Source organism: Panulirus ornatus, chromosome 52 (assembly GCF_036320965.1).
Source record: "Panulirus ornatus isolate Po-2019 chromosome 52, ASM3632096v1, whole genome shotgun sequence".
NCBI lineage: Eukaryota > Metazoa > Arthropoda > Malacostraca > Decapoda > Palinuridae > Panulirus > Panulirus ornatus.
In genome coordinates this window covers 13196162-13215606 of record NC_092275.1, presented here as the reverse complement: position 1 = coordinate 13215606, position 19445 = coordinate 13196162, and the positions used below count along the sequence as shown (strand labels likewise).

Sequence of the window (19445 nt, the reverse complement as noted above, 5' to 3'; positions counted from 1 at the left end):
ATTCCAGCCAGCTGTCCCTCTCCAAATAATCAAACCCAAGAATCTGTTTTGATTCCCTATCCATTATCACCATCTAACCATTCATCCATGAATGCTCAAGCATATCCTTCTTTTAAAACCAGGCCTTCCCAATCACCAGTCCCTTTTCATCACACTACTTAACAAGCGCTTCATCATTTTCACTCAAATCCCTGAATATCCTAAGCCCCCTAGTTAAACCCTCAACTGCCATATGGTATACTCACTATTGCATTCAAATCACCCATCACTAATACCCAATCTATAGCATCAAAATTGCCGACACATTCATCTTTCTTCCAGGTGCATGAGCACTAATAATCAATCACCTCTCATAATTCAACTTGTTTTACTCACATCAGTCTGGGACTCACGATTATACACTCTTTCACTCATTCCCACAACTTCTTCGGCAGAAGTGATACCCCCTTCTTAACTCTTGTCATAACACTAATCTCAGACTTTATCCCTAAGCCAGCAAATGCTCCTCCATTCTCTTTTGCAGATAAAATCTATTACAAAACAAAATCTGTTAAAACCACACATCAAGAATATTCTTTTGAGTATGTCCTAAAAAATGAAGATGACCTCTTAATCACTGCTATGCTAGTTACTTCATATGTAATTCACAAAAGAAGGGAGAGAAAAACTACCTTAGCTACTTCATATGTAATTCACAAAAGAAGGGAGAGAAAAACTACTTATCAGGGATGTCTGCACCTACTTAGCATGAAAATGATTACATCTATCAAACATAATGTCAAAGTAAAAAGCAAAAAAGGATAACCAACCTGATAATTATACAAGCCAAAGAACTTCGGTAATAATGTTCTGGGGTTCTGGTTCAGATTCTGAAAAAAATAAAAATATTCATTTTTATTTATCATACTTACTCACTGTTTCCCGCATCAGTGAGGTAGTGCAATGAAACAGATGAAGAATGGCCAAACCACTCATTTATTTATTTATATCTATTATACTTTGTCGCTGTCTCCCGCGTTAGTGAAGTAGCGCAAGGAAACAGACAAAAGAATGGCCCAACATACAAATGTACACATGCATATGCATACACATCCATACACACACATATACACATACCTATACATTTCAACGTATACATATGTACACATACAGAAATATACATATATACACACGTACATAATTCAAACTTGATGCCTTCATTCACTCCTGTCGCCACTCCGCAACACATGAAATGACAACCCCCTCCCTCGCATGCTCGCAAAGTAGCCCTAGGAAAAGACTACAAAGGCCACATTCATTCACACTCAGTCTCTAGCTGTCATGTATAATGCACCGATACCACTGCTACTCTTCCACATCCAAGCCCCACAAACTTTCCATGGTTTACTCCAGACGCTTCACATGCCCTGGTTCAATCCAATGACAGCATGTCGACCCCAGTATACCACATCATTCCAATGCATTCTATTCCTTTCATGCCTTTCACCCTCCTGCATGTTTAGGCTGCGATCACTCAAAAACTTTTTCACTCCAACTTTCCACCTCCAATTTGGTCTCCCACTAGTCCTCGTTCCCTCCACCTCTGACACATATATCCTCTTTGTCAATCTTTCCTCATTCATTCTCCCCATGTGACCAAACCATTTCAATACACCCTCTTCTGCTCTCTCAACCACACTCTTTTTATTACCAAACATCTCTCTCACCCTTTCATTACTTACTTGATCAAACCACCTCACACTACATATCGTCCTCAAACATCTCATTTCCAACACATCCACCCTCCTCCGCATAACTCAATCTATAGCCCATGCCTCGCAAGCAACCATATAACAGTGTTGGAACCACTATTCCTTCAAACATACCCATTTTTGCTTTCAGAGATAATGTTCTCGCCTTCCACACATTTTTCAACGATCCCAGAACTTTCGCCCCCCTCTCCCACCCTGTGACTCACTTCCACTTCCATGGTTCCATCCGCTGCCAAATCCACTCCCAGATATCTAAAACATTTCACATCCTCCAGTTTTTCTCCATTCAAACTTACCTCCCAATTGACTTGTCCCTCAACCCTACTGTACCTAATAACCTTGCTCTTATTCACATTTACTCTCAGCTTTCTTCTTTCACATACTATACCAAACTCAAGTCACCAGCTTCTGCAGTTTCTCACATGAATCAGCCACCAGCATTGTATCATCAGCGAACAACAAATGACTCACTTCCCAAGCCCTCTCATCCACAACAGACTGCATACTTACCCCTCTGTCCAAAACTCTTGCATTCACGTCCCTAACAACCCCATCCATAAACAAATTAAACAACCATGGAGACATCACACACCCCTGCCACAAACCGACATTCACTGAGAACCAACCACTTTCCTCTCTTCCTACTCGTACACATACCTTACATCCTTGATAAAAACTCATATTCTTAATACCTTCCACAGAGCATCTCTATCAACTCTATCATATGCCTTCTCCAGATCCATAAATGCTACATACAAATCCCCTTGCTTTTCTAAGCATTTCTCACATACATTCTTCAAAGCAAACACCTGATCCACACATCCTCTACTACTTCTGAAACCACACTGCTCTTCCCCAATCTGATGTTCTGTACATGCCTTCACCCTCTCAATCAATACCCTCCAATATAATTTACCAGGAATACTCAACAAACTTATACCTCTGTAATTTGAGCACTCATCTTTATCCCCTTTGCCTTTGTACAATGGCACTATGCTAGCATTCTGCCAATCCTCAGGCACCTCACCATGAGTCATACATACATCAAATATCCTCACCAACCAGTCAACAACACAGTCATCCCCTTTTTTAATAAATTCCACTGCAATGCCATCCAAACCCGCTGCCTTGCTGCCTTTCATCAACCGCAAAGCTTTTACTACCTCTTCTCTGTTTACCAAATCATTCTCCCTAACCCTCTCACTTCGCACACCACCTCGACCAAAACACCCTATATCTGCTACTCTTATCATCTAACACATTCAATAAACCTTCAAAATACTCACTCCATCTCCTCCTCACATCACCACTACTTGTTATTACCTCCCCATTAGCCCCCTACACCGATGTTCCCATTTGTTCCCTTGTCTTACGCACTTTATTTACCTCCTTCCAAAACATCTTTTTATTCTCCCTAAAACTTAATGATACTCTCTCACCCCAACTCCCATTTGCCCTCTTTTTCACCTCTTGCACCTTTCTCTTGACCTCCTGCCTCTTTCTTTTATACATATCCCAGTCATCTGCACTATTTCTCTGCAAAGATCATCCAAACACCTCTCTTTTCTCTTTAACTAATAATCTTACTTCTTCATCCCACCATTCACTCCCCTTTCTTATCTGCCCACCTCCCACACTTCTCATGCCGCAAGCATCTTTTGTGCAAGCCATCACTGCTTCCCTAGACACATCCCATTCCTCTCCCACTCCCCCAACATCCTTTACTCTCACCTTTTTCTATTCTGCACTCAATCTCTCCTGGTGCTTCCTCACATAAGTCTCCTTCCCAAGCTCACTTACTCTCACCACCCCAACATTCTCTCTTCTTTTCGGAAAAACCTCTACAAATCTTTACCTTCACCTCCACAAGATAATGATCAGACATCCCTCCAGTTGCACCTCTAAGCACATTAACATCCAAAAGTCTCTCTTTCACGCACCTATCAATTAACACGTAATCCAATAAAACTCTCTGGCCATCTCTCCTCCTTAAATATGTATACTTATGTATATCTCGCTTTTCAAACCAGGAATTCCCAATCACCAGTCCTTTTTCAGCACACAAATCTACAATCTCTTCACCATTTCCATTTACACCACTGAACACCCCATGTACACCAATTATCTATTCCCTCAACTGCCACATTACTCACCTTTGCATTCAAATCACCCATCACTATAACCCAGTCTCGTACATCAAAACTACAAACACACTCACTCAGCTGCACCCAAAACACTTGCCTCTCATGATCTTTCTTCTCATCCCCAGGTGCAAAGGCATTAATAATCACCCATCTTTCTCCATCCACTTTCAGTTTTACCCATATCAATCTAGAGATTACTTTCTTACACTCCATCACATACTCCCACCACTCCTGTTTCAGGAGTAGTGCTACTCCTTCTCTTGCTCTTGTCCTCTTAACAACTCCTGACTTTAATTCCAAAACATTCCCATACCACTCTTCCCCTTTACCCTTGAGCTTCGTTTCACTCAGAGCCAAAACATCCAGGTTCCTTTCCTCAAACATACTACCTATCTCTCCTTTTATCTCATCTTGGTTACATCCACACACATTCAGACACCCCAATCTGAGCTTTCAAAGAGGATGAGCACTCCCCGTGTGACTCCTTCTTCTGTTTCCCTTTTTAGAAAGTTAAAATACAAGGAGGGGAGGGTTTCTAACCCACCCGCTCCTGTCTCCTTAGTTGCCTTTTACAACAAGTGGAGAATGCATGGGAAGTATTCTTTCTCCCCTATCCCCAGGGATATACACATATATATATATATATATATATATATATATATATATATATAAGTATTGATGATTGTATTTAGTTTCGATTTATAATTGTACCAACCTACATCCACATTCTGCACCATTTTCTTCCTGGCCAATGAAATGAAAGTAGAAGTTTCCGCACTCTAATGTGTTTGGTTTCAGTTACTCACTTTTATAGTATATCCTCCACTTTAATTGGGATGTCCTTAAATTTGGCAACATTAGTTGTTAGTGCTCTGTACATCACTATGTTAATATTTTGCTTGGAAGGACTACTGCAGTCCTTTCACTTTTCTTGTCACTTACCCTCAATTTCAATTTTCCTTCCAGTTTTTTATCTTCCTACTCTGCCTTGTTTGATTTGTTTCTGTTTATTCACAAGGTGTCATAATGCTCTAAGTCTGCTTCATTTTCTCTTTTTTCTTTGAGTCACATTCCTATCATGTGCTTTATGACTATTATTATACATGGTGTATTCACTGAAGTTGTCTGTTTTCGACATGGAATTCTTAGTTATTAGGTATTGTACTTTTATATGTATATATATGTATGTGTGTGTGTGTGTGTATATGTGCGTATGTATGTGTATGTGTGTGTATGTGTATATGTATATATATATGTATATCATCCCTGGGGATAGGGGTGAAAGAATACTTCCCACGTATTCCTCGCGTGTCGTAGAAAGCGACTAGAGGGGACGGGAGCGGGGGGCCAGAAATCCTCCCCTCCTTGTATTAACTTTCTAAAATGGGAAACAGAAGAAGGAGTCACGCGGGGAGTGCTCATCCTCCTCGAAGGCTCAGAGTGGGGAGCCTAAATGTGTGTGGATGTAACCAAGATGTGAAAAAAGGAGAGATAGGTAGTATGTTTGAGGAAAGGAACCTGGATGTTTTGGCTCTGAGTGAAACGAAGCTCAAGGGTAAAGGGAAGAGTGGTTTGGGAATGTCTGGGGAGTAAAGTCAGGGGTTAGTGAGAGGACAAGAGCAAGGGAAGGAGTAGCAATACTCCTGAAACAGGAGTTGTGGGAGTATGTGATAGAGTGTAAGAAAGTAAATTCTCGATTAATATGGGTAAAACTGAAAGTTGATGGAGAGAGGTGGGTGATTATTGGTGCATATGCACCTGGGCATGAGAAGAAAGATCAAGAGAGGCAAGTGTTTTGGGAGCAGCTGAATGAGTGTGTTAGTGGTTTTGATGCACGAGACCGGGTTATAGTGATGGGTGATTTGAATGCAAAGGTGAGTAATGTGGCAGTTGAGGGAATAATTGGTATACAACATGGGGTGTTCAGTGTTGTAAATGGAAATGGTGAAGAGCTTGTAGATTTATGTGCTGAAAAAGGACTGATGATTGGGAATACCTGGTTTAAAAAGCGAGATATACATAAGTATATGTATGTAAGTAGGAGAGATGGCCAGAGAGCGTTATTGGATTACGTGTTAATTGACAGGCGTGCGAAAGAGAGACTTTTGGATGTTAATGTGCTGAGAGGTGCAACTGGAGGGATGTCTGATCATTATCTTGTGGAGGCTAAGGTGAAGATTTGTATGGGTTTTCAGAAAAGAAGAGTGAATGTTGGGGTGAAGAGGGTGGTGAGAGTAAGTGAGCTTGAGAAGGAGACCTGTGTGAGGAAGTACCAGGAGAGACTGAGTACAGAATGGAAAAAGGTGAGAACAATGGAAGCAAGGGGAGTGGGGGAGGAATGGGATGTATTTAGGGAATCAGTGATGGATTGCGCAAAAGATGCTTGTGGCATGAGAAGAGTGGGAGGTGGGTTGATTAGAAAGGGTAGTGAGTGGTGGGATGAAGAAGTAAGAGTATTAGTGAAAGAGAAGAAAGAGGCATTTGGACGATTTTTGCAGGGAAAAAATGCAATTGAGTGGGAGATGTATAAAAGAAAGAGACAGGAGGTCAAGAGAAAGGTGCAAGAGGTGAAAAAAAGGGCAAATGAGAGTTGGGGTGAGAGAGTATCATCAAATTTTAGGGAGAATAAAAAGATGTTCTGGAAGGAGGTAAATAAAGTGCGTAAGACAAGGGAGCAAATGGGAACTTCAGTGAAGGGCGCAAATGGGGAGGTGATAACAAGTAGTGGTGATGTGAGAAGGAGATGGAGTGAGTATTTTGAAGGTTTGTTGAATGTGTTTGATGATAGAGTGGCAGATATAGGGTGTTTTGGTCGAGGTGGTGTGCAAAGTGAGAGGGTTAGGGAAAATGATTTGGTAAACAGAGAAGAGGTAGTGAAAGCTTTGCGGAAGATGAAAGCCGGCAAGGCAGCAGGTTTGGATGGTATTGCAGTGGAATTTATTAAAAAAGGGGGTGACTGTATTGTTGACTGGTTGGTAAGGTTATTTAATGTATGTATGACTCATGGTGAGGTGCCTGAGGATTGGCAGAATGCGTGCATAGTGCCATTGTACAAAGGCAAAGGGGATAAGAGTGAGTGCTCAAATTACAGAGGTATAAGTTTGTTGAGTATTCCTGGTAAATTATATGGGAGGGTATTGATTGAGAGGGTGAAGGCATGTACAGAGCATCAGATTGGGGAAGAGCAGTGTGGTTTCAGAAGTGGTAGAGGATGTGTGGATCAGGTGTTTGCTTTGAAGAATGTATGTGAGAAATACTTAGAAAAGCAAATGGATTTGTATGTAGCATTTATGGATCTGGAGAAGGCATATGATAGAGTTGATAGAGATGCTCTGTGGAAGGTATTAAGAATATATGGTGTGGGAGGAAAGTTGTTAGAAGCAGTGAAAAGTTTTTATCGAGGATGTAAGGCATGTGTACGTGTAGGAAGAGGGGAAAGTGATTGGTTCTCAGTGAATGTAGGTTTGCGGCAGGGGTGTGTGATGTCTCCATGGTTGTTTAATTTGTTTATGGATGGGGTTGTTAGGGAGGTGAATGCAAGAGTTTTGGAAAGAGGGGCAAGTATGAAGTCTGTTGGGGATGAGAGAGCTTGGGAAGTGAGTCAGTTGTTGTTCGCTGATGATACAGTGCTGGTGGCTGATTCATGTGAGAAACTGCAGAAGCTGGTGACTGAGTTTGGTAAAGTGTGTGGAAGAAGAAAGTTAAGAGTAAATGTGAATAAGAACAAGGTTATTAGGTACAGTAGGGTTGAGGGTCAAGTCAATTGGGAGGTGAGTTTGAATGGAGAAAAACTGGAGGAAGTGAAGTGTTTTAGATATCTGGGAGTGGATCTGGCAGCGGATGGAACCATGGAAGCGGAAGTGGATCATAGGGTGGGGGAGGGGGCGAAAATTCTGGGAGCCTTGAAGAATGTGTGGAAGTCGAGAACATTATCTCGGAAAGCAAAAATGGGTATGTTTGAAGGAATAGTAGTTCCAACAATGTTGTATAGTTGCGAGGCATGGGCTATGGATAGAGTTGTGCGCAGGAGGATGGATGTGCTGGAAATGAGATGTTTGAGGACAATGTGTGGTGTGAGGTGGTTTGATCGAGTGAGTAACGTAAGGGTAAGAGAGATGTGTGGAAATAAAAAGAGCGTGGTTGAGAGAGCAGAAGAGGGTGTTTTGAAGTGGTTTGGGCACATGGAGAGAATGAGTGAGGAAAGATTGACCAAGAGGATATATGTGTCGGAGGTGGAGGGAACGAGGAGAAGAGGGAGACCAAATTGGAGGTGGAAAGATGGAGTGAAAAAGATTTTGTGTGATCGGGGCCTGAACATGCAGGAGGGTGAAAGGAGGGCAAGGAATAGAGTGAATTGGAGCGATGTGGTATACCGGGGTTGACGTGCTGCCAGAAACAGATGAAAGAATGGCCCAACCCATCCACATACACGTCTATACATACACATGCACAGACATATACATATAAACACATGTACATATTCATACTTGCTGCCTTCATCCATTCCTGTTGCCACACCACCAAACAGGAACTAGCATCCCCCTCCCCCCTCCAGTGTGGTAGCGCCAGGAAAAGACAAAAAGGCCACATTCGTTCACACTCAGTCTCTAGTTGTAATGTGTAATGCAACGAAACCACAGCTTCCTTTCCACATCTTGGCCCATACAGACCATTCCATGGTTTACCCCAGACGCTTTACATATCCTGGTTCAATCCACTGACAGCACGTCGACCCCAGTATACCCCATAATTCCAATTCACTCTATTCCTTGCACGCCTTTCACCCTCCTGTAAGTTCAGGTCCCGATCACTCAGAATCTTTTTCACTATCATTCCACCTCCAATTTGGTCTCCCGCTTCTCCTTCCCTCCACCTCTGACACATATATCCTCTTTGTCAATCTTTCCTCATTCATTCTCTCCATGTGTCCAAACCATTCTAACACCCTCTTCTGCTCTTTCAACCACACTTTTTATTACCACACATATCTCTTACCCTTTCATTACTTAATCAAACCACCTCACACCACATATTGTCCTCAAACATTTCATTTCCAACACATCCTATCTCCTCCACACAACCCTATATATAGCCCATGCCTCACAACCATATAAATAATAGCTCCAACTTCTAAAACCAAACTGTTCTTCCCAATCTGGTACTCTGTACATGCCTTCACCCTCTCAATCAATACCCTCCCATACAATTTCCCAGGAATACTTAACAAAATCATTGCTGGGCATTTCCTATTCATGTTCATATGGATCTGGTAAGGTTTTAGTGATAACATTCAAAATTCAGTCAGAGAAGACGCACAATATCAAATGATAATGCTGGGTGATATGCCATAAATGCAATGCCATGGAGTAATAAGAGTTGTTTGGCACTATAAGAAGCACTCAAAGAAATCCATAGATATAGCATTGCTGCACAATTCAAAATTCATGAAATTCAAAATTTTTCTGTTTCTGAGGTATGCTTTCTTTCATGTTAGCTGAGATGGCTTATAACTTATGAGCAAAACAATGCATATTAGGTAACTTTAAAATTATATGCATTTCTGTAACACTCAAAAATCATTAAAAAAAGAAACTTCAGAGGAAATATAGGGCACCTTAAAAAGCATGATGAACCAAACAGTGACCTACCATGTAGTATCCTGGCAACAGCTTCTGGAGGAACTCTGCTTCCTTGTGTTGTACAGTCTTGATGATGAATTCATCATCAGTAGTGAGGTAAAAGATACTGCCACTTGCCCCAGGGTTGCTAAGTTCACGCAGAGGCTCCGTGCAAAGTGATACCTATCAAAATAGTTTGCAAATTGAATGTTTGCCTGGATATTAGTTAGATGCATATCCAGTTTGTGTTCCAAATTTCATGAAATATTACAACTCCTCTATGGACATCTGAATCACCTGTACAATTTACAAGTAAAATTACCACTAAAGAACTGAGACTCATTTCTTTGCAAAATAATTTTGTTAAACTTTAACTAATGTCTCAAATCCTGCTCTAAGTGGCTGAACAAGAAAAAAAAAGGAAGATTGGATCTGGCACACAAACCTTAAGAGGACTTCTGTGGACTGACCAAGACAGAGCACCCAGAATCCCAGCACCTATACTATGATTCGACTTAGGTAAAGGAGGGCAGGATGTCCTTGGTCAAAGATTAACAATCTAATGGTATGCACAAATAAGACAAAATTTCAATGCAAATTATCTTCACTGATTTAAAGCCCACTTCTGCAGGTTTATATAAAATGGAAATTCCATCAAGAATGAATGTTCTAAGCCAACTTATGAATAATAAAATTTTTTGTAGGAGTATAACACTGAAGCCCTTCTTGGAAGACTGTAGTCCATGGAGCAAATTTTAGAGCAAAAACTATTGGTTTTGAACTCTGAAAATACCATTTCTCTAAGAGGCAGTGTCCCAAGAGCATGAAAGATTCTCTTGACTAGTCATCTCTTGGAAAATCAGGACCTTCCAACCCTCAGTATTTCAAGTTAAGAAGCACTGGTCTTCTCTACCCTTCACTGACCAGTCAGCCATGGCAATGGCAGATCATGTTTCAGGCCCAGCTATACACAATATAGGGCCACCAACAGAATGATGTCATCCACTCACTCAGTAGCTTACTATTTACAGACAGCAGGGACCTCCCCATAAACAGTCAAAGTCAGTACAGAGAAAGGGGATTTTTGAAAAGAAAATGTAACATATAAGCAGTGGAGGAAATCCAAAAAAAATTCTTGTGAAAAACTTTTTTAAAATGATAAAACTTACACTTCTCTCCTTTGAGGTCTGTCCTATTAAGCATGAATGCATACTCCTGACAAGTGTAATCTGTATGGGAGCACTGAGGAATAAGTGGAGAGATTTAAGTGTAAATCTCCCAATCACTCGCACTCCTTCCCTACAAGTAACACCCAAACACCTCTCTTTTCTCTTTTACAAGCACCTTAACATCTTTATCCCACCACTCAGTAACCATTCTCACATGCCCAGCTCCCACCTTCTACATACCACAAACTTCTCTTGCACATGTTAACACAGCTTTAAATAACCTCCATTCCTCACATACTTCCCTCACTTCATGTACTCTCACCTCTTGCCATTCTATGCTCAATCTCCCCGCTGGTATCTCCTCACACAAGCCTGTTATCAAGGCTCAATAATTTTCACACCTTTTATCAAACCCACATCATTTCCTCTTTCATGAAACCCCTTACAAAGCTTCAACCTTGCCTCCACTACATAATAATCGCACGTCCCATCAGCAACCCCCTCTCAGCAAATTCGCATCCACAAGTCTCTCTTATGCAAGCACATAAATTAGTATATGTGAGTTTGAATGGAGAAGAATTGGAGGAAGTCACTGGGTCCCTTAATAGAACAATAAAAGGTAGAGGTGAAAGTATGGAAGTGAAGAAATGATTAAGGGACACCACAGTCCTCCTGACCCTGAACTTTGCTGCCGAAGCATGGACATGGAATGAGTCACAGAAGTCAAGAACTCAGGCTGTGGAAATGAGCTATTTGACAGGAGCATATGCTATGACTAGATGGAATGTATTAAGATTTGGTAAGGCAGGGAATACAATGAGAATGAATTGTGGAGACAAAGTGAGTAAAATGTATCATTTTGAGGTGGTTTGGGCATGTGGAAAGAATGCAAAACAGATAGTGTACACGGAGAGCATAAGTTGGTATGATTAAAGGGGTTGATTTGAGAGGAAGACCACCTGTGAAGAGGGGAAATGGAGTGCTGGAGGGAGAAAAATGGTGGAAGAATATGTGGAATGGTGCATGTAAGGGAGGCATGCAAGGAAAGGGGCAAGTGTAAACTTTTGCTGTGGTAGGGAAGAGCATTTCTTCAACAACCTCTAAATTTAGCATCAACTCTGCAGTTTGTGAAACTTGTGCAAAATGTGAAGCTTCAAATACTTGATATGATATAGGTGAAAAGCTTAAGGCTTCTAAGGTTTATCAAGCTCCAATAATTCATCAAAAACTGACAATGATCTTCACTAGCAAATGGTAAAGTCCAATTCATTTAAAACATTTTGCAACTTACCTTCTAAACTTTACTCAAAGCAAGAAGTACCACAGAATTCACATCTATTTCCTTTATGAAGTGTATACATACACCAAAATATCTAAACACATAATACACATAAATGCTGCAACAGTAGAATGCACCAAGGGTATGTGAAATCAAAGACACATTTAAATGATAAGCTGGTAAGTCTGCCAAAGAGTGTGGAATGAACTCCTTACCTGGCTGATTACTGAATTCATTGTAAAATAAATATATGGCAAATCAATTCATTAATAGTGGGGTCTTGGTAACAAGTTACTTGAAAAAAGAAAAAAAAAAGGCTGATCACTACAAAGTACAGCTTTTTAATGCAGAAACAAGTGTTAGTAGTGTTACCACATATACTCGTGTATAGGTCGAGATTTTTATGAACAAATTCTTAAGCAAAAAGTGTGTGTGTGTGTGTGTGAGTGTGTGTGTGTGTGTGTGTGTGTTGTGTGTGTTGTGTGTGTGTGTGTGTGTGTGTGTTTTGGGAGGTACCCTATACACAAGTCATTTTTGTGGTTTAAATCTAGGTAATAGATATAGTGGATCCACATAATATCATAGAGAAAATGACTGAGAATTACTGCTATAAGATAAGAGCCGTACAAGGAATAGAGGGAATTGGAATGATGTGGTATACTGGGGTCAATGTACATAACCAGGGCATGTGAAATGTCTAAGGTAAACCATGGAAAGGTCTGTGAGGCCTGGATGTGGATAGGAAACTGTGGCTTTAGTGCATTACATATAAAAGCTAGAGACTGATTGTGAGCGAATGTGGCCTATTTTTTTTTCTTCTTCTTTTCCTGGTGCTACCTCATTGAAGCAAAGGGTAGCAATGCTGTTTCCTGTGGGGCAAGGTAGCACCAGGAATGGATGAAGGCAAGCCAGTATGAACATGTACATGTGTATATATGTATGTCTGTGTATGTATATACGTTGGAAAGGATCACAATTTTGCGCGTGATCAAGTATATTCCTATGAGTCCAATTATCGTGTTTCATTTTCCCATTGGACTCATAGGAATGTATATATATGTACATGTATATGTTATTCTTTAGGGAGAATAAAAAGATGTTTTGGAAGGAGGTAAATAAAGTGCATAAGACAAGGGAGCAAATGGGAACTTCAGTGAAGGAGGCAAATGGGGAGGTGATAAGTAGTGGTGATGTGAGAAGGAGATGGAGTGAGTATTTTGAAGGTTTGTTGAATATGTTTGATGATAGAGTGGCAGATATAGGGTGTTTTGGTTGAGGAGGCGTGCAAAGTGAGAGGGTTAGGGAAAATGATTTGGTAAACAGAAACGAGGTAGTAAAAGCTTTGCGGAAGATGAAAGATGGCAAGGCAGCGGGTTTGGATGGTATTGTAGTGGAATTCATTAAAAAAGGGGGTGACTGTATTGTTGACTGGTTGGTAAGGTTATTTAATGTACGTATGATTCATGGTGAGGTGCCTGAGGATTGGCGTAATGCTTGCATAGTGCCATTGTACAAAGGCAAAGGGGACAAAGATGAGTGCTCAAATTACAGAGGTATAAGTTTGTTGAGAATTCCTGGGAAATTATATGGGAGGGTATTGATTGAGAGGGTGAAGGCATGTACAGAGCATCAGATTGGGGAAGAGCAGTGTGATTTCCAAAGTGGTAGAGGATGTGTGGATCAGGTGTTTGCTTTGAAGAATGTATGTGAGAAATACCTAAAAAAGCAAATGGATTTGTTTGTAGCATTTATGGATCTGGAGAAGGCATACGATAGAGTTGATAGAGATGCTCTGTGGAAGGTATTAAGAATATATGGTGTGGGAGGCAAGTTGTTAGAAGCAGTGAAAAGTTGTAAGGCATGTGTACGTGTAGGAAGAGAGGAAAGTGACTGGTTCTCAGTGAATGTAGGTTTGCGGCAGGGGTGTGTGATGTCTTCATGGTTGTTTAATTTGTTTATGGATGGGGTTGTTAGGGAGGTGAATGCAAGAGTTTTGGAAAGAGGGGCAAGTATGCAGTCTGTTGTGGATGAGAGAGCTTGGGAAGTGAGTCAGTTGTTGTTCGCTGATGATACAGCGCTGGTGGCTGATTCATGTGAGAAACTGCAGAAGCTGGTGGCTGATTCATGTGAGAAACTGCAGAAGCTGGTGGCTGATTCATGTGAGAAACTGCAGCAGCTGGTGACTGAGCTTGGTAAAGTGTATGAAAGAAGAAAGTTGAGAGTAAATGTGAATAAGAGCAAGGTTATTAGGTACAGTAGGGTTGAGGGTCAAGTCAATTGGGAGGTAAGTTTGAATGGAGAAAAACTGGAGGAAGTGAAGTGTTTTAGATATCTGGGAGTGCATTTGGCAGCGGATGGAACCATGGAAGCGGAAGTGAATCATAGGGTGGGGGATGGGGCGAAAATTCTGGGAGCCTTGGAGAATGTGTGGAAGTCGAGAACAGTACCCGGGAAAGCAAAAATGGGTATGTTTGAAGGAATAGTGGTTCCAACAATGATGTATGGTTGCGAGGCATGGGCTATGGATAGAGTTGTGCGCAAATGGGTGGATGTGCTGGAAATGAGATGTTTGAGGACTATATGTGGTGTGAGGTAGTTTGATCAAGTAAGTAATAATAGGGTAAGAGAGATGTGTGGTAATAAAAAGAGGGTGTTTTGAAATGGTTTGGTCACATGGAGAGAATGAGTGAGGAAAGATTGACAAAGAGGATATATGTGTCAGAGGTGGAGGGAACGAGGAGAAGTGGGAGACCAAATTGGAGGAGGAAAGATGGAGTGAAAAAGACTTTGAGTAATCAGGGCCTGAACATGCAGGAGGGTGAAAGGCGTGCATGGAATGGAGTGAATTGGAACGATGTGGTATACCGGGGTCGATGTGCTGTCAATGGATTGAACCAGGGCATGAGAAGCGTCTGGGGTAAACCATGGAAAGTTTTGCGAGGCCTGGATGTGGAAAGGGAGCTGTGGTTTCGGTGCATTATTACAAGACAGCTAGAGACTGAGTGCGAACGAATAGGGCCTTTGTTGTCTTTTCCTAGTGCTACCCTGCACACATGAAGGGGGAGGGGTTTGTTATTTCATGTGTTGCGAGGTGGCAATGGGAATGAATAAAGGCAGACAGTACGAATTATGTACATATGTATATATGTATATGTCTGTGTATGTATATATATGTATACGTTGAAATGTATAGGTGTGTATATTTGTGTGTGTGGACGTGTATGTATATACATGTGTATGTGGGTGGGTTGGGCCATTCTTTCGTCTGTTTCCTTGCGCTACCTCGCTAACGCGGGAGACAGCGACAAAGCAAAATAATAATATAATAAAAATGTTATGTATATGCATATGTGCGTGTAGGGGCATTTATGTACATATGCGTATATGAGTGGATGGGCCATTCTTCGTCTGCTTCCTGATGCTACCTCACTGAACTGGGAAACGGCGATCAAGTATAATGCAATAAAAAAAAATTTAAGTAAACACTTGTAGAGATATGGGAAAACATATTGTACTGTATATCTCAAAGTACAAAAATAATACTTCAAATATTATTATTATTATTTTGCTTTATCGCTGTCTCCCGCGTTAGCGAGGTAGCGCAAGGAAACAGACGAAAGAATGGCCCAACCCGCCCACATACAAATGTATATACATACATGTCCGCACATGCACAATATACATACCTATACATCTCAATGTACACATATATATACACACACAGACATATACATATATACACATGTACATAATTCATACTGTCTGCCTTTATTTGTTCCCATCGCCACCTCGCCACACATGGAATAACAACACCCTCCCCCCTCATGTGTGCGAGGTAGCGCTAGGAAAAACACCAAAGGCCCCATTCGTTCACACTCAGTCTCTAGCTGTCATGTAATAATGCACGGAAACCACAGCTCCCTTTCCACATCCAGGCCCCACACACTTTGCATGGTTTACCCCAGACGCTTCACATGCCCTGGTTCAATCCATTGACAGCACATCGACCCCAGTATACCACATCATTCCAATTCACTCTATTCCTTGCACGCCTTTCACCCTCCTGCATGTTCAGGCCCCGATCACTCAAAATCTTTTTCACTCCATCTTTCCACCTCCAATTTGGTCTCCCACTCCTCCTCGTTCCCTCCACCTCTGACACATATATCCTCTTGGTCAATCTTTCCCCACTCATTCTCTCCATGTGACCAAACCATTTCAAAACACCCTCTTCTGCTCTCTCAACCACACTCTTTTTTATTTCCACACATCTCTCTCACCCTTACATTACTTACTCGATCAAACCACCTCACACCACATATTGTCCTCAAACATCTCATTTCCAGCACATCCACCCTCCTGTGCACAACTCTATCCATAGCCCACGCCTCGCAACCATACAACATTGTTGGAACCACTATTCCTTCAAACATACCCATTTTTGCTTTCTAAGATACTGTTCTCGACTTCCAAACATTCTTCAAGGCTCCCAGAATTTTCGCCCCCTCCCCCACCCGATGATTCACTTCCGCTTCCATGGTTCCATCCGCTGCCAGATCTACTCCCAGATATCTAAAACACTTTACTTCCTCCAGCTTTTCTCCATTCAAACTTACCTCCCAATTGACTCGACCCTCAACCCTACTGTACCTAATAACCTTGCTCTTATTCACATTTACTCTTAACTTTCTTCTTTCACACACTTTGCCAAACTCAGTCACCAGCTTCTGCAGTTTCTTACATGAATCAGCCACCAGCGCTGTATCATCAGCGAACAACAAATGACTCACTTCCCAAGCTCTCTCATCCACAACAGACTGCATACTTGCCCCTCTTTCCAAAACTCTTGCATTCACCTCCCTAACAACCCCATCCATAAACAAATTAAACAACCATGGAGACATCACACACCCCTGCCGCAAACCTACATTCACTGAGAACCAATCACTTTCCTCTCTTCCTACACGTACACATGCCTTACATCCTCGATAAAAACTTTTCACTGCTTCTAACAACTTGCCTCCCACACCATATATTCTTAATACCTTCCACAGAGCATCTCTATCAACTCTATCAAATAATCTTGCATAAATAATCACTTGTTTTGTAATGCAAAGTATATAATAAAGGATCTTGGGATCTGAATCTTAAAATCAATTTTTTGTTTCCTCTGACAACATTGCTCTCATTTGCCGTTCTTGTGAACACATGATTTGAGTGGAAGTCGATGTGGTCTCCAATTTAATTTTCACAGTTGAGTAAGTACTTACCTGTATACAACTGAAATACCTTACCTAAATATACAGTGACTTCAAAAAACACTGTCTGCCCCGAAGAGCATGTATTTTCAAAGTGATACACAACAAGGTTTATTGTGGGTATAAACATATTACACTCTCATGGTGAAATAATCATAAAATCTGACCACTGCAACTAGTGTTTCTAACAGTGTGAGCCCAAGAAGCCCACCTCAGTATGCCTCAGGCTCTCTTGATGGAAGGATGTTCTTTCTGAACTCTTCCTGGCTGCTATTTCATTTTGGGGATTTCACTTCTGCGCACTGTATTTCTTCCATCTGAGCTTCATGATGGTTGGCTCTTACCTTTGTACACAAAAGAAAGGAATGTGGAAGCAAAAAAAATGTGGATACATGTAAGACTTCTAAGTGCACTGGGCACACAGAATGTATGATCTGGCAGCTGCTTCCTGTAACATCTCATAAGTGCCTCTCCTCATTCAGTATATCAAGACCCTATGGACCTAAAGCATGAACCTAGAATACTTCAAGATCCTTGCCAATTCCATGCCAGACATTTGCAGATGGGAACAAAGGCCAAAGGAGAGATGACAAAGTACTAATATTTAATGTGTCATCACTTTAAAGATGTATGGGAAGGCAGACAAGGTTTTTGCATACACTCTACACTTAGAAGTGAAAATAACAGCCTAAGGGATAAAATTTTCACTGTATCCACAAAAAAAAACATTTTTATCCATCTGAGGGAGAAGTAAGGAACATACAGTAGGTACTGGTATGTCTAGGGCAGGGATACTCAGTTACTATTAGTGGAAGTCCAGTCACATAAAATCATTGGGGAGCAAAGATCTAGATGAAAAACTAAAATGGCAACTTAAAATACCCCTCCATCATCCACCTAAAACTTTAGCATGCTAATGATACCAATCTGAAAAACTTATTGTGTAGCACGATGAAACATGTTAAGTCAGTATGATGTGGTTTCTCAAAATAACTGTAAAAATTACCTGAAGGTAATACAAGAGATGATTTTATGAAATGCTAACAACTGCAAACTTACCATAAAAGGAAACAGTCCTAATCTTTTTCTTTCTTATGAACTAGTCACTGAACAGAGAAGGAAAAGGTTAGGGTCTGCATCAAAGCTTGCTGCAGTCCAGATTCAGAATGCAGTTCACCAATTGAGTGGACCTGGTCTAGGGTAACCCTCAAAACTTTGCGTCGACTTATACACAAGATATATGAAACAAAATGGGTTTTTGGCTGAAAATTGAGAATCATCTTATGCTCGAGATCAAACAATACATAAGCATATATATAGCACTTGAGGCTTCAACAAGAAACTGGTCAGCTATATGCACAAACTACGGATTAACACCACGCTAACCTACTTAGATATGACCCTTGTTTCATGTTGTGTTACATGAGTGTTACTCAGTCAAATGAATGTATTCATTTGCATGACTCCTATGGTGCAAACAAAATCACTCAAGCGAAAATGCATGCCATAGGCCTCGAACAAATACGAGAAATTTCTTGCCTTAAGAGTTGCATTCTAAACATGAACACAATTCAATTCCGAGTTATGATATAAAAAGATGGCAAGGTATATGGCAAAAAGATTTTCATCACAATAATGAGTTTTAGTTATTCTTAATACAAATCTTGCAACAATAAATAGAAACTGACAGAAATAAACAATGCACAATCTTGTCTGGTGAGTACTGGTGAACCTTAGGGAAAAAAGAAAATACTCACAAGGTAGTCCTCTGGTTGAATTCTAAACAGATCTCTGAAGTGTCTAAATGCTATGGGGGCATATACCTTAAATCTGAAATAAATAAGAAAAATGTACCATTAAAATATGAAAACCAGCCAGCATTAAAAAACAGATATCTATGCCTACAAAGGCCAAGCTTATAAATCTAACCATTTTCATTATTATCATATGAAGATGTGCGGGGATGGAGTATTTTGAAGGTTTGTTGAATGTGTTAGATGATAGAGTGGCAGATATAGGGTGTATGGGTCGAGGTGGTGTGAGAAGTGAGAGGGTTAGGGAGAATGATTTGGTAAACAGAGAAGAGGTAATGAAAGCTCTGCGGAAGATGAAAGCCAACAAGGCAGCAGGTTTGGATGGTAGTGCAGTGGAATCTATGATGGTAGTGCAGTGTAATCTATAAAAAAAAAAAAAAAGGGTGTTGACTGGTTGGTAAGGATATTTAAT

At 40.9% G+C, this 19445-nt stretch overlaps 1 protein-coding gene across 23 annotated transcripts in view; it reads right to left on the bottom strand.

Moving 5' to 3' along the window:
• LOC139765081 (phosphatidylinositol 4-phosphate 5-kinase type-1 alpha-like) overlaps positions 1-19445 on the bottom strand; it is a 372175-nt gene that overhangs the window by 249522 nt on the left and 103208 nt on the right. For all 23 annotated transcript variants that reach the window (XR_011716566.1, XR_011716567.1, XR_011716568.1 and 20 more), the window contains 3 exons: positions 18977-19049; positions 9544-9696; positions 810-869 (listed from right to left, as the gene is read on the bottom strand). Coding sequence is in view for 20 of the 23 variants with exons in the window: in XM_071692221.1 (XP_071548322.1) it covers positions 810-869; positions 9544-9696; positions 18977-19049 (286 nt within the window). In the remaining 3 variants the exon portion in view is untranslated. The remainder of the gene's footprint in view (positions 1-809; positions 870-9543; positions 9697-18976; positions 19050-19445) is intronic.